This window comes from Larus michahellis, chromosome 6, assembly GCF_964199755.1.
Source record: "Larus michahellis chromosome 6, bLarMic1.1, whole genome shotgun sequence".
Taxonomy (NCBI): Eukaryota; Metazoa; Chordata; class Aves; order Charadriiformes; family Laridae; genus Larus; species Larus michahellis.
Genome location: NC_133901.1, coordinates 10910011 through 10926209, shown reverse-complemented (window position 1 = coordinate 10926209; position 16199 = coordinate 10910011). Strand labels below are relative to the sequence as shown.

The window sequence follows — 16199 nt, the reverse complement described above, 5'->3', positions numbered from 1 at the left end:
TTACTACCAGATGGGGCCAAGCACCCGCCGTGCCCCGGGGCCGCTGGCGCCCCATTCCCCGGACGGGAGGCGGGTCCGCTCCGCCGCTTCCTTACTCAATATTTTTTTCCCTTTATAGGAAAAATATGCGCGGGGCCGGGGGAGGGGGAAATGCCCTGAGTCACCGGGGGCTGCGGCTGCCGCCCACGCCCCCGGGGCCCGGGCCGGGCCGGGGCGGAGTTTCTGCTGCCCGCCGGGGCTGGAGCCGGAGCCGCTGCGCCCAGCCGCCCGTCCCGACCGGCAGACCCTCCGCCACAGCCCGGCAGCGGCCGGGGGCGCGCCGCCATGACGGGCAGGTAAGGCCGGGGAGGGGGGGAGCGCAGGTCGGTCCCGCGCCCTGGCCACGGTGGGCTCTGTCCGCCTTCACCGCCCCCGTGGCAGGCGGTGGAGGGGTCGGGAACCCGCTCTTTGCCCGGGTGGTATGCGCCCGATAGGAAGGCGGTCGAGGGAGAGGAGGTTTTGCTCCTGTGAGGTTCAGGCGGAGCGGGGCAGGCTGCGGCCGGGGGAGGCCAGCTCCCGCAGAGCCGGGATTCGGAAAGTTGACCTCGTGGAAAAGCAGAGCAAGGGCTGCCCCGCTGTGCCTTACCCCTGCGCGGCCACACGGCCAAGGGCGGGGTGGGAAGACCAGAAGCAGAGTTGGGAAGGAGCAGTCGTGGCTCCAAGCTAGGCGGCCGGCTCCCTCCAGCCGGGGCGTGTGGCTCAGGTGCTGCCAGCCCGCTCCCCCGCCGTGACCCGCACCGCAGCCCCACGCTTCGCGGCCCTTCTGGCTGAGCTGCACGTTGCCCCTCTGCCCACGCATTGGCTCGCCTCTTCTTCGGGCTGGCCTTGGAGTTACATCTGTTTAAATCTGGAACTTGATTCTCCTCCCACACTGTCTGACGCTGGAGAACTCTGTAAAGTCACCTATTTGACAGATGTAAATGAGAAAAGCACTGGGGAAAGCGTTTACTGGCATCTTCTGATGGTTTGCACAAGCGCCGTAGTGCCTCTGATCACTTTGTTGTACCATCTGTAAAACAGAACCCAGATGTTATAAACCAGTTTTTGAAAATAAGCTTGCTTTTGTAAAATGTCTTGAAAAGCGTGAAGAAGTAATATTAAAATTAGTAGGGTGTCTTTTTCAGCATAGTCATCGTCCTGAATCCTACTACCATTGTTGTAATCCTGAAGCATTGCTCTTCTTGACTAGGAATGCTGAAATGGATCCGCAATAGTTTGTGTATAAGTATTCATTTTTCTTTTGCGTAAAGTCTCGATGTTTGTATAATGCAGCTTCTTATGATTATTCGACATAGATCATGTTTGGTGGGTTGTTGGGTATGAGAACGTGCTGAATAATTGTTATAGCCCTATGTAGGATTTGGGTGAGTGTTATTTGTGCTCTCCATGATGACAAATTGATGTTGATGGGTGGCTGTACAGGCTCAAAACACTTTTGTTTTTTTCCTCCTGTCTTTACATTACTTTGTCTTTTCTGTCTTAATGGTCCCTTTTTTGTTCTTCTGACATATGAAGCAGGTGTGTATTTACAAGTTTACATTAATTTCCCTACAACTAGAGGAACACTCAAGAGTCTTAAAAGTTCACAGGTCATGGGGACCCATGCAGCTCCTAAATGGGGACGAGATGGGAAGAATTGTGGCTGTATGAACCCAGCTGATTTTATTTTTATAGAACTGTGTGTAGTACTGTTTAGAATGACATGTTTACTTCAGGTGAAATCACTCCGCTGTAAAGGACAGTGGGAAATGTCTGTTGACGGTAATCCTTGTCTTCTCTCCGTGCTTCCTCAGAAACCTGCTTGTTAAGGTACAACACTGCATTCAGTGAGAAGCTCTGATGTGAAGCATGAAGCTTGGTGGGGAGTTTCAAGGTAGTTGAGACACTGCAGAGTATGCAGTTCTTCAAAGTAACGTAGGATTTCTGTCGGCTTTTCCTCAGATGTACTTCAGAGGGTTGTTAAAATGAACAGGCCTTGGCTTTAGCTTTTGAAAAGTGAATGCAAGTGTTTTTTCTGTTTTCAGAAATCTTTGTCCTGGAAAGTTTGTCAACTATGAAAATGTCTAAATTCCTGTCTGCTGTCGTTCCTATGACAGAATGATTAACTGTTCTATCGGAGAAGTTTATCATAGCTGTAATTAATCTGATTTTTTTCCTCGGTAATAGTATAATCTATGTAGGGTAGCCGTTTCCCAGCAAAACAAAACCTGTACTTTTGAGCGTGTGAAACATTGTACTACTCGGCCCGTTGCATGACAAACGCTATTTGTTCAGTGTTGTTTTCAGGCTGGGACAGGCTCCTAAGTCATTGGAAAGAATTTGGCATCAAGAAGGTACTTCCTTAGATCCACCTACAGGTCACTCTACCAAACTGTGTGTGGCCAGATGTTGTTTGGTGCTTGTTATGTGGTAGTTCTGAAAATCTGTTGACGTTATGTAATCAAATGTTCTCCAGCTTTTGAGATTGGGGGTTTTCAGGGTTCTGGAAGGAGATGAACTGTCTCACAGCTGGAGCATTCCCCACAATTATAGAATCATAGAATGGTTTGGGTTGGAAGGGAACCTTAAAGATCATCTAGTTCCGACCTCCCTGCCATGGGCAGGGCTATATCGATCAAGGGGAACCTTCCAGAGCCAGGGACACATCATAAATACACCTCAGGTCTTGAAACTGTGGACACAGGGAAGGGCATGATTTTGTTGTGTGTTAGAGCAAGGAAGACTGGAAAACATGAAGTGCTGACACATTATTCTTTTTCACTTCACCTTTCTTGTCAAATAGAAACACAAAACGACTCACTTCTAGGTACTATGATTACTGATAAATTATTAATAATTAAGATAGATGAAAAATAACCCCATTTTTGTTTTTAAGTGTTCTGTCCCACTTAGCTGCAGAGGGTGTCTCCTGAATTTAAATAGCTGCAGTAATTTGATTTACTGATTTTTACCATTAGGGAAAATATAATTCCAGAAAATACAAAGAAAAATGTGCACTTCTTTCTATTCAGAGTAGAAAATTATTAAAAATAGGCGACTGTTTAGCAAATTAAATTCAAATATTACATGTGACACGAGTTACGTTGTTACAATGTGAGGATTGTGTTTTGTTAGAGAAAATTGATAAGTAGATCATTGGAATTTGCAAATAGTAATTCTGACTGCCACGTTCCAGCTGAGCTATTTTATTTCTCTGTGTCTTGACTAAAGTGGCTGTTATAGTCTCTAATTTCAAGAGCAGTCTGCGGTTTAGAGGGATGCTGTTAACCTAAAAAAATATATAAAAATCACGCTTTCTTTTAATATATCTGTTCCAACAAAGATCCAAAGGCAATAGGACAGAAAGGAACTAAAGAGATCTATGTATTTTAGTTTTATTAAGTTACATGTTGTTTAACTACATTTGGAAATAAACTCTGTATAAGAGATAATGTGTTAGATACTGAAATAGTATGTTTCTAAGCAGCCTTCCTGTATTTTGCAGTGTTGAGAAATACAGTTTCTGTGATTTTTGGTGCCTTTAGAAGTATACTATGGTACTTCCTTAACGATAAATAAGTGAAGACTGCTTCTATAGTTTGTATTTGATGTCTGCATCTCTCCATTTTGATTTTTGCCTTTTCGAGGATTGTTGGGGTTGGAGGGGGGAGTTGGTTGTTTTTTTGTTGGGTTTCTTTTTTTTTTTTCTACTGTGTTTTACTTTGTTTCCTTTGTTGTTTGTGATGGATTTATTCCTAAGAAAGAGGATCAGTGAATGCCCAATGAACAAAACATTGTCAAATGCCCAAAGTAGAAAATAATCCAGAATTTAAGATAAGACTTTGCTGCTGTGGCGTTGATTAGAAAACATAAAGGTAAAAAATGCCTGTGCTCTTTTATATTGCCTTTAAAATTAATCTAATACAAAGCACAAGGGAAAATGCTTCCTAAGTGCATGTTTCAGGGCATAATTATTTTTGTAAGAAATTTTCGTTATCACTATTTTGGTCTAATTGGGATCTGGATACGCCTATGTACTTCCTGCAGTCAACAAAAGAAGAACAGCTGCATTTACAGATACACTTATTGATTGTTTCTAATCCAGTTGAGGTAAGAAATAAGAGTATATTATTTTCGATTAGGCTAGCATTTGACTAGATGCTTTTTAATTCAGTAGAGAGCTGCTGCTGTGCATGTGCTCCATTTTATGAAGCAATTGCAAGTAAAATGGTTTGAAGGAGAAAGGAGTATAAAGCTCGATAATATTAAGAAAGGTTCTTGGTGCTGACTAGAAAGTACCTGCATCAAACTAAGAGATGTCTCATCTCTTTGAGTTACAAGCAGCCATTTCTGCTCTTCTGGGTTGAAAAATGCGGTTTTAATCTCATTGTCTTTCCATCTAAATCTGCTCTCTGAGGCTCTCTAGATAAATTTTAACTTGTCGGAAGGTCCTTAGTAGTCTGTTCTGGGGACACAGAGGTGCTTCTCTGAGGAGAACTACTTGTTAGTGCCTAAAAGAAGTCTAGCTACCTTCTTCTCTGCTTTAAGATTTTGTCATCGACCAGCTGTAAGATTTTGGCATCGACCTTGTCTCTTAAAAGCGATCTGTCAAGAGGGAAATTAGAACAAAACCATGCATTTTCACTCTTCATGCGTGAGGCAGCAAGAGAGAAGTGAGTGAGTGAGTTTGTGGTGAGAGATGGGAAGACAGGATTGTTATTTTTTGGAAGTTTTTTTCCTTCAATCCCCTAATCTTCCCTTTTGAAGAAAAGAGTCATGCTTTTCTGTGGAGGAGCGGTTATTTGAAAACCAATAAAATCGTGTTCTGTGAGTCAGAAGGGTAAAAGCTTAGGTGTTTGAGAGAGAAGAAGATTTTTAGCCAGACTGTTTAAGGTTAAGGGAGATAATGTTGCAGTGATTTAATATTTTGTTTTGTGCTAAAAGTAAAAAGGTGATTTAATATTTCATTTTAAAAGTGTTTTATTGCTCTAAAATGTAAAAGGTCAGCAAAAACACCCAGTATGGAGAACATTTTTCTTCTTCTGTTCCATTTACATTATAAAGTAGAAATGGATGAAGCACATGTGTGATCTGAAAGAAATGATAGTGGCAGATTGCTGTCAGAGGTCAGGAGCCTGAGACTCCCAGCAAAATGTGGGGTGAATTGTAGATTTTGAGGTTACTGATTGCTGGGTTTGAAAGTCTGATATTCCTTATTTGTGCCTGTTCTGCTGTGTCCTGGTAAACCCTTCTGTTTAAAGGGCAGAAGGGATCTCTGCTTGTTAATACTCATTTAAGTACTTAAGAAGTCATCACTGCTACTTCTCTGGGGTTTTTTCCTCTATAGCTTTAGTCTTGGAATATATTTCACTCTTCGTTTTTTTTCCTCTACAGCTTGTCAGGCTGTAGTAATGGAATATATTTCACTCTCATGCTACAAAAATCGTATTTTTTTTGTAATTTACTAAAAAGTAATTTGTTGGTAATGACTCTTGAGATGTTTTTCACGGTGATGCTGATCAAATGACACTGACTCAGATGCTCCCATCCTCCACTCCTTTCCCTTTGTTCTCTTAAAAACTGACTTCTGTATTCTCAATTTTTTTCTTTTTCTACCCCCCTACACTGGGCCAGAGCCCTTTGTGCTCTGTGATCCTCTTTCTTGCAGGGGTGGGTGGAGAGGGGGAGTGGTAGAAAGGGCGACCTCGGGTTTGAAGGCCCTGTTCAGTTCCCAGCAGAAAGCTCTGGAGGTTGGAATGCCAAGTATGTTCCTTCTCCCTGCTTCCTGACCCTCCACTGCATGCCACTTCTGCAGGCTGGAGTGTGTCTGGACAGCAAATCTTCGTGGTTTTGTTTCTTGGAATATGCTTTATCCAAATGGAAGGAACAGTTCCGTTGTTTGCAGTATCCTTAAGACATTGCGTGGTGCAGCAGCCTGCAGGAAACCACTTTAGAGATGCCAGGGTCAGATACTGATCTGCAGTAAGCTAAAGTGTTCATTGTCAAGAGATGTAGTAATCTGTTTTGCTTTTCTGTATTTCTCTGTTGCTTTGATCAGAAAGTCTTCTTGAATTAAGTGGATTAATTATGTGAAGACTCAGGATTATTATCCTCAATCTCACAAAATTTATGCAGTGGAATATATAGTGGAATACAGGGAAGAGATTGTCTGATCTTTAGGACTGTAGCAGAATGGCAGGCAAATTGTAAGCAACAATGCTCGAGCAGGGGTCTATGCATCCTGCTTTAGCTCTTCTAAAATGTAAAGGCAACTCCCAAAAGGAAGGTGACTCATTGAATATATCAGTGTTGCTAGTATTCGCTCCAGTTGTCTCTCTGCATTCCCCTTCACAGTGGCATTGGGTGCCATGGCTGGCCTGAGACTTCGGGGGCTGGCATCCTCCAAACTTTATCAACGCCGGCAGGATCGGCTAAGTGTCACAGGGTCACTCCTGAGCAACAGGACAGATACAGCAGCTGGCATACATGGGTACGTCTCTGAGATGAAGGGAATGGTATTGCATTTTCCAGGATTTGATGGATGTTCGGTTTTGCTGGTGGGGCTTTTTTATTTAAAGCGGGAATTGTCTGCACACAGCCAGAGGGGATGAAGTCTGTTTATTTTCATTTCCAAGTAGATTATGAAGGAGAGGACTTTCCTGATGGGAAAGCTTTCAGTTTTTAACAATAACAGGAAGACAACAATGGAGAACCTTTGCCATTTCGAAGCACCGTACTAGACTGTTCAGAACCAACATTAATGCTAGTGTCATTAATGGTGAAGTATTTAGGCACTGTGGGAATAAAGAAATGATGAAATGCAGTATTTTTTCAAAATGTTCATAAAATTCTACTGTTCCTTGATTTTTAGGGCTCAGTAGTCCATTTCTTCACCTCTACTGTTAATGGCAAGATAGTTGTTTTTAGTTTTTGTAAGTAAATCCAGTCCAGCAGAAGCTGAAGCTACAAGTGTAGCTGCCTCTTGAGATTATTTAGAACATGTCCAGACAATTCTATTGCTTGATTTGGTAATTACTTTTCCTGTGCTTCAGATTAAAATTTTACTTTACTTCTCAATTTTTATCGAAGTTGATTGTGGGCAGGAGAGAAATTAACAGGAATTAAATAAAACTTAGTTTCTTGCATTTTGGGAGAACTGTGAGCTGCAGCAACAATATGGGATCCGAAGTCTTTGTCACTGGGTAGAACAGCGAGTGTGCAGGAGAGGAGATTTTTTTTTTTTTTTTTTCTTTAGCAATCAGAAGTTTTGACTTTCCATCTTTTCTTAGCAGGAGATAGCCTGATGCTTACCTGTAATTGAGCAATTGGTTTGGCTTCTCATTTTGAACTGTGGATCCCTCACTAGAACCCTACTTTTCTCTCTGTTTTCCTTTTAGCCTATAGCTGTTAGTTCGTAAATTTTCAGTTTTTCCTACACCAAGTTGTGGGTGTGAACGTCTGAGAATTTAGTGAGTAAGATGGTAGTGAAAGAAATGGTGATGCCATTGAGTGGAGAGGATGCTGTTCAGGAGGAGTGAGAAGTGTGTAAGGGACCTGTGACAGAAAAGAAAATAAGCATTGAAAAAGCAGCAATGGAATGCAAACAGCAGGGTGCGACCTGAAGATAGGAAGGATGAGGAGATAAGTACCCAGACATAGTCATCTCACATTGTCAAAATGTAGTTTGCTTTCAGCTATTTAACTGTGTTTCACTGTAACCTGTAAGAGCCTTCCAGAAAGAAGGTGAAGGCACAATATTTTCCCTCATGATTTCCAATTATTATTTCTAATAACTTTTTTCTGAGTTTGTAAAGATGTCAGAGATTTTTCAAGCCTTTATTTTGTTTTTTGTAAATTGGAGTTTAAAACTCTCTCCTAAGTAGATGTACTTAATCCGCTATGCAGAAAGAGTGCCCTTTTCTGATCAGCAAGTTTATAGTACTCAGCACTACACTAGTATGGTTTTGCAGGAGAATAAGGTTAATTCTTGTTTGCCTTCTATGTCAGCTAGATCTCAGGAGCTGGAGCTTGGCGTTAGGAAAATGCTTATCTGTGCAAGATGTCCCTTTTTAAACCTATGCTATTCAGTGTGCTGCGTGAGGCTGCTGGAGGAGGTGATGCGGACAGCACTGGCATAGCAGTGCCATAGTAATGGTTCTCCAAATGGACTGCATTGGGCTTGAGCACATTAGTCAGTCTAGGAAGAGTGGAGCGGGGCAGGGAGCTCGCTCTGAAGCTGAGCGCAACTAGGACTACAGGGATATGGTGCTGGGTAGGAGAATGCTCAGGGGCTGATACTGCGCTGTGTTGAAGGAGGGAGGCTGTGTATGTATTGCTGTGGCGACATGTGTACAGAGCAAGGCTTGCAAGTAAATTAAAACTAAAAATACTAGCAGAATTTTTAATAAGGCCAGGTGGGTTTGGAAGAAATAATTTTTGCAGCTGGCAGAGTGACTTGGGGGGAAATGTCTAGATAGGTAGATTGAATACATTTTTCACATCGTAGTTCTTGAAGCAAAGTAAGGAGAAAGCCACATATTTTGATTTTACTCAGCAGATGACAGTGCTGAAGATTATAACCTGTTTGGGAATTTTGTCTCCTGAATTATTTGGTTTTTATCCACAGTTTTTGAACTATGGATAATTTTTGCTTCTCCCTCCTGATATATAGGCCCTTATAGTTGGTGTCCTTTCTTCAGGCAAATGAGACTAATCCAATAGTGTTGCTGCTAGTTGATGATAATAGATGAACATATTGGGGAATGATCTGTTTTATCAATGCTGGTAAACAAACGTCACATTTTAGCTCCTTTGAGATAATAGAAATGAAGACGGGAAAGATTAAACGTGTGTAAGAAGTTATTTATCAAATAGACATTGTGGGTGAAATGGTACCTGCTTGATAACAAAAGGGTGTTTTTCCTGCGTAAGAGGTATAATCTGTTTAAAACTTGTATTTTTCTTTATGTTGTTGATGTTTCCCTGGGCTGAGTGAACACTGCTAAATGTGTGTCTTTTTAAGTAATTGGTCATGATTTACTGGAAATAAGTATTGCATTGCTTTGAGAGGGACTACTGAGTATCCATGGCATGGGATTTCTTTCTGTGTGAATGCCAACAGACTTTGATTGCTGCTGCTGGTCTCAAAGGTCTGCCTGGTTGTGGCTTCCCCTGCAAGGCCAACCATACGGACATTGTATTCTGTTCAAAGCTGAAATGTGTGAAGGACTGGAATTATTTTTTTTTTTAAAGCCCTGGCTGCTACTGATAGCAAATTGCTGTTGCTGGTAGGCCAAGGAGAGATGAGGATCCATAAAGATTTTTTTCCCATATTGTGACCATAAGTTGCATTTCTATGTTTTTCTTAATTTTGGTTATCCCTGTGTAGTAAATAAGAACAAAAAGTGTTTATTTCATTGAGAGATTGGGGGATGCATGGTCGAGGAAGATACGCTGAGAGAAACACTATTTGTTTCGTATGTAGCCAGCTGAAAAAATATTTAAATAGGGAATGAACTGAAAATTCAATGCAAGCAGAAGGACAAATGCTGAAAATCTTAAGCTATGCATGTAGTTTTATCCAATACACAACAAATCATACATTGAACAAATGGGAATTTTTTTTCCTCCAACATTTTATGACAAGTTTAATAATAACCTTAAAGAAGTTAAATCTTTTTGGCAAAGTTGTCCAGATAAAAGTCAATTGCAGTGAAGAGATTTTGGAAGAATAAGAGTAGTTGAGGGCTGTTTTTCAGCAGAAGTTCATGAACTGATACCCTTCCTCTTTCTTTTTTCTTTGTTAGTCATTATCTGTGAAATGAATCATAAAGTCCGGTATTGTCCTGGCAAATTTTTTTTTTTGGTCTTTGTCAAAAAGCTTTTGAGACCAGTTAAAGAAAACTGATTTTTTTTTTTTTTTTTTTTTTTCCTGACTGGGCTTGCGCCTGCAGTGCCCTTCTTGGACCTGAGAGTCTGAGATCATTCATCTCTTCTCCTGGTTGTGTGTAGTTGTCTGGTTCCTTTTGTCTTGCATCCGTCTTTAAGATACTGAATTCTGCTAAAGCGAAGGCTGGACCCTCTGTTCTGCTCTCTTAGCAGTACGAGGATTAGATTTGCTGGTTTTTCCTGAATCTGTCAGCAGTGCTACATCCCCCCGGACAAATGTTTATAAAAGGAGATAACAGTATAGAAGCTGTAATAATTTAGCCAGCTTTCTTGGTATTTCAGTCCAACTCTTTTTTTTTTTTGTTTTTTTGTTTTTTTCTTTCTCTGTAGTTAATACGGGCCCATTTTCCTGAGTACGTATGAAAATATGATGTAAAAGTACGACATTTTCTAGCCCAAATAAATATGAAACCACTGTTTTTGGAAGATCCATATTGACTTTAGTGATATAAAAAGGTGAAAGCTTTCAAATCTTTCTGTCACACCTGAACCTGTGGCACAGAATGGGTCTCCCAATTAACTTTCACTTCTTATAAAGAAGGGGTATTATTTTTTTTTTCCAGTTTGAGAACGATGCCGATACTTTGTAGTAAATACAAGAAGTCCAAGCACAAGAAACCCACACCTAGTTATAATGGTAAATAACTAATTTCTGTAAATTAGAGACTTTGACAAAGATAATTTGTTAAAGATACAATGCATAATGGTGAAAGACTGGAAAAAGAATTGTTTGAGCACTGGTAGTTTTGGGATTTGCACAGGAGAGGATAATTTCAGGATGTGGGAGCTGCTCATGTTTTAATAGCTTTTCCTGTCTTTGTGTCACCAACTTATTCTTAAAACAGAGGAAGATTCTGTATTTTACTGAATTGCAAAAAATCAGTGAGCAAACAGAATACAAGAATCACTCTGTATTGGGGACTGTCCTTTGTGGGAAAGATTCACATCTGAATATTTTGAGATTGACACAGCACATCAAACTTTCGTAGTCACTCTTGGCACCACCATCAAAAGGATGGGTTTGGTATTGCTCTTCCTCTCCCCATGCTGCTGGCAGAAGTGTTTTTACAGCAGTGTAGTAAACCGAATCATAAAACTGCTCTGAATTAGACCTGTCTTCCCTCCCCTTTCCAGCCTTTGTTAATTTTAACCTTGAGCTAGTTGAATAAATGCTTGCTTTTACACAAGAAAGAGCACACACAAGGGTGTGTAGTTGAGGGAGATTAAGAAACTATGACATATATGAAACTAAAACTTTTGAATAAAGGCAAAGTCATACTTTCAGGGCAATGCCGAAGCTGCAAATTTTAGCTTGAGTGTAAAAGAATAAAACGTCTTAAGGAAAAACAGATGCAAGGTCATGAATGAAAAGAGAGCAGAGAGGTGAAACTTGAGCTGTGATTATCAAAGAGCCATAGCTGCTGGTTTGTGTTACAGGAGACACGTTGTTCAGGAGCTGATGTGTGATTTAATTGTCTCCTATATGCCTCTCCCCAACAAATTTCAACCGGGTTATAACTGAGGCAGAGAACTGTGTTATTTTGTGGACAGGTTCTTTTATTTTAATTTTTCCTGGACTAGTAGTTTCTCTCATGTATGAGCAACAAAGTCACGATCATTAGCTCATTTGCACTGTGGCATTTCTTGGGCAGCTCAAACTGTATCACAATCATCTGTCTTATGCCTTTAAGGAAATCTTGTCAGCATCAACCAAGTTCCTCTAGCTCAAATGTTTTGAAAATTTTTTAATGTTTTCCATTTCCAAATCTTCGAAGTTCTTGTTCTGTGTTGTTTTGCAAAATCATTAGTGATTTCTCGCCGCTTATCGTATTCAGCTAGGAGTTGGAACTTTTGCATCATCATGCATCAGCAGAACCGGTAAATAAACTCTTGGGACTCTTGATATTCTCTTGCTTTTGCAAATGAATGGGGTAAATTAATTTTTTTTAGAATTAAAGATTAAATCCAAAGCTGTACTTCATGCTAAGGAAAGACAGCGAGAATACAGAACAGTAGCGTCTTTGACTTTCACCAGGAATTTCAATTTCCGAGTAGATTTTATATTGTTTAGAAGTTAAGGTTTACTGTAGGATTACTCTGCCTTGACAGTCCTCAAATGCTGGTTTCAGAATGGAGGCTTCTGAAAGCCTTATTCCTATGAGTGAGTCCCTGCGTCTTTGTTATCTTTCTCGCCAGCACAGCCATGGGACTTGTGTCAGAATCTCTCCCGGGATAAGCATAGTCATTAGTGTTTGGTGTGAACTGTCACACTGGTGAACTTGCTCTGTGTTTCATGCAGGACCGTGGCTGTGCAGATGGCAGGCTGTAATTGTTGCAGACTGCCATTGTCCAGGTGGCAGCTCTCCTCATGCAGAGTTCAGCCAGTGTGTAGTTGGTAGTGGCAGTGAGGGGTACTGTTCTTTCCCTGAAGTGCTGTTAAAGTCCATTTGGAGAAAGAAAAAAAATAAATCAGAATTAAAAAAATGTTGACAAAGCAAAAACCCCAACCAATACAACCTTAGATCATGCTTTGTTGTTAGTGTGTAGAGTGTAATGTTTGCTGTTGTGTAGGAAACTATGAGACTCGCTGGAACGCTGTTTTGCCTGGTTTTCTTCTGTAACCCAGAGGACCTTTTTCACTGCTGTTGACATGGGGCTTTCTTAGTCATGGCTGTTGGCTAGCTCAGGTCTGGGAATTCAGGCATCACATTTTCCAAGATGGGAAAAAATACTTGATGGGGAGATTATATTTTCAAGTCCCGGTGCACATTTGTGATGTAACAGAAAGAGTGGCGACTGAAAAGTAAGCCGATTAGGTCTCTCAGCTTTGCCGCAAACACTGATGTTTTTGTGTTGACCTATTCCTTTGGTACTCTGTCAGGATAAAAATATTTCTTTAACCTATGGTCTCTAATTTATGAAATCACAGGATTTCCTGCTTGTCTATAATTCCGGTCCATGTCTGTTTTTTAAAGCTCCTTCGTACTGCAATAAGGAAACAAGTTGTAACAAATTTATGCTAAATCAGTACTCCATTCGTGAAATTATTACCAGCTCCTTTGGTCTTTGCCACCCTTGGAATTGCAGCGGCAGAAAGAAAGTGTATTTTTACTGAGCGATCACTCCAGGTCACAGTGTAGAATATTTGCATAGGCTGCAGATGCGATACATATGGCTGAGCTGCACCAGCCGAAGCACAGGGCTGGTTTTGTTGCCTCAGGAGTTGCTGCTGCCTCTGCTGCTGCCTGCTTGTTCTAGTGGCACTCAGAGCACAAAGCCCTGGCATACGAATGGTGGCAGAGAATTTTCTGCTACTGGAACATGCTTATTGAATTACTGTTCTCTGTGAAGAGGTGTGGAAAGTACCATGTCAGGTTGTAGAGTAACATTAACTATGGAAATTCAGTTCAAAGCAGCTTTGAATATAAAAAGAAAGAAAAAAAAAACCCTTTTAAACCAAGCCATCCTTTAATTTTATGCATGTGTTATGTGCTTCAGGAAAACTACTACACAAGTATTTCAGAGATTTTTAACATGCTGGAAATTTTTTATGCTCCCACCTATAAAACTGCTATCTTTTTTTCCAATCATAGAATTCAGAAGGTGCTCAGAAGGCATGAAACAGTTTTTCTATATGTAAAAGTATAGCAATATTGAATTATTATATTATTGGATAGTCTGGTGGTTAAAAGAAAGATCGCATTGCAACAAGAAACTTAGAGTCTTTCCTGGTAATTTTTCCCTCCCTTTGTGGACATAAGATACATGATTTTAAAATTGCATTCTGTTAGTATATAGGGAACTTAGATTACCATGATGTCAAGCGTGAAAATTTTGTGAAAGAGGTTAGGGTCGTTCCACATTTTAGGGGATGTAGAGGGAATGTCCTTTACACGATTTGCGAGTGTGGCTTTGGGGGTTTTTTAGTCTCACTTTCTGAGGAAATGAAGCTGATATATTTGCCAAGCCAGCCAGAGAGACTTCTCTCTTCCCATACCTTTTTAACACTTCGACAGTTTCAACTAAATTGTCAGGAAAACAAAGGCATTGTATGCAATTATTTTCCGATGAGTCTTGTGCACATAAGCTGCTGGGTAGAGGGGGAAATGCCTTCTTAATTGCTACAGTGAAGGGGAGTCTGCAGTGGGATATCGGTGCTTATTACACATCACAAATTCCTTGGAGGTGCGCATCCTGAGACCAGAAATCCCAAGCAGTCAGGATCATTGTGTTTGCTGCTCTCTGAACTACTGGTTTATTTACAATTGTGCATATTTGCTATGAGCTATTAGCAGGATGACATAATAGGGTGAAAGATTGGTAAAGAAGCCAAAAGTGAGCAATAGGTAAGTCTGCTACATGAGCTCATTCTGCCACGTGTGAGTTGCAAGAACATTATTTCTAACTGATGTCAGTGCTGAACCGACTCATTGGTCTTTTTTTTTTTTTTTTTTCATGTAAAAGGGAGTTTAAAGCAGTGGAAATATTGTGTTCATAGATGTTGGGGAAACTTGGATGATACGATTATACTCATGTGATTGGCTGTGACATTGCTCATGTTCTTACTCTTGTCTTTATTCCAGTAATATGTCTGATGCTCTCGCAAATGCAGTATGTGAACGCTGCCAGACGCGATTTGACCCTGCAGAGAGGATTGTGAACAGCAATGGGGAGCTCTATCATGAAAACTGCTTTGTCTGTGCTCAGTGTTTTCGTCAGTTCCCAGATGGACTTTTTTATGAGGTGAGGTCTCATACTGTGTGTAAGAGAAGAGAAATAGCTCCATTGAAATGCAAGGAATTAGGTGAAAATTCTGGCAGAAGTATGAATTTCCATCTCTTTTGCATATTTAATTTCTTATCCCTAAATCTTTGTTGCTGTTTTTTTTGATGGGCTTCCGACTTAATTTCCATTTTTTTTCCTCCTCACATGCTCCTTCCTATACATCAGTAACAACAAAAGCTGTGTGCTTGCTCTTTGGGTAAGAGGCATTTCAAAAAGAAAATAGAAAACATGTCTTAATGTTTCATTAGATGGAAGTGAATTTTTGTCTTTATTTTTAGACATTTTCTACCAAACTTTTCCAATTGGGCAACTGAAATTGGTGAACCCATTTAAAATGGAGGTTTAAACATTTTTACAGAACATGTGCAAGCACATATTTTGAATAACACATTATTTTAAACATGCTGCATTCTTGATTTGCTCTGAGTTTTAACCTTATGTAGGAGGAGTAGTTCTGAATTACATGAGTAAAAAAAAACTAAAGCAAAAATGAAATTAAAGCCAACTATAGGAAAAGGGCTTTGGACACTTCAAGACGTTTACTGTCTTGTAGCAGTATTGCTATTAATTTAACCTTTTGCTATGCAAATTCACCATGAGGCTGAAGCCCTACCTTTCTTTAAGAAAAATCCTTAGCAGTTTAAAAACATGTGAGGGGCGGCTGGAACTGGGAAACTTGACTGACCTTGACTAATAGGTTATTTCAATGGAAAATCACGCTGAACTATCACAATGTAAAAGTAGTTCAGTTATTTATGAGGGCTTCTCTCTCCTTTTGTTTGCAGTTTGAAGGTCGGAAGTACTGTGAGCATGACTTCCAGATGCTGTTTGCTCCTTGCTGCGGGGAATGTGGTAAGACATGGGGCACAGCAACACTGTGGGGTAACAGCTCCAGGGCTGTGCAAACCTCCCACCATTGCAGTGACAGCCAGCCCTGGGCTGGGATTGTTGAGATCATATTAAGGAGACGGAGCTCTGGAGGGAGACAAAGCATGATACCGGCAGTGATTTGGGGTATCCTGGTTTTGGGAGTAATTGTGGTTTTTTCAATTTAGACTGTAATAATTCTTATGGAATTAAAGTGGAAGGATTATGAAAGGTAGTAGACTTTTAATAAGACTGTTTTCTGCATGCATCTTAAGGTTTTGCATTCCTTTTGCAGGTGAGTTCATTATTGGGCGTGTTATCAAGGCAATGAACAACAACTGGCACCCAGAATGTTTCCGCTGTGAGCTCTGTGATGTGGCACTTGCTGACCTGGGTTTTGTCAAGAATGCTGGCAGGTAAGACAGAGCAGGAGCTCTGAAAGTTTTATCAGTTTGTTATTGATACAGTAGTGAGATGGTGAGAGTGGTCAGTTATTTGTGCAGGTAAAGGTTGAAAAGGTACAGAAGAAGCTTTAATGAATAGCCTGTTAGGAGATGGGAAATGGAATGAAGAACAGTGTT

At 40.6% G+C, this 16199-nt stretch overlaps 1 protein-coding gene across 2 annotated transcripts in view; it reads left to right on the top strand.

The window, feature by feature from the left end:
• The first annotated feature begins 206 nt into the window (after nucleotides 1-206).
• Nucleotides 207-16199, top strand: part of LIMS2 (LIM zinc finger domain containing 2) — a 33442-nt gene continuing 17449 nt past the window's right edge. For both annotated transcript variants that reach the window (XM_074591365.1, XM_074591364.1), the window contains exons 1-4: nucleotides 207-335; nucleotides 14550-14709; nucleotides 15537-15603; nucleotides 15914-16034. In XM_074591365.1, the coding sequence (XP_074447466.1) occupies nucleotides 325-335; nucleotides 14550-14709; nucleotides 15537-15603; nucleotides 15914-16034 (359 nt within the window). In that variant the 5' untranslated portion in view covers nucleotides 207-324. The remainder of the gene's footprint in view (nucleotides 336-14549; nucleotides 14710-15536; nucleotides 15604-15913; nucleotides 16035-16199) is intronic.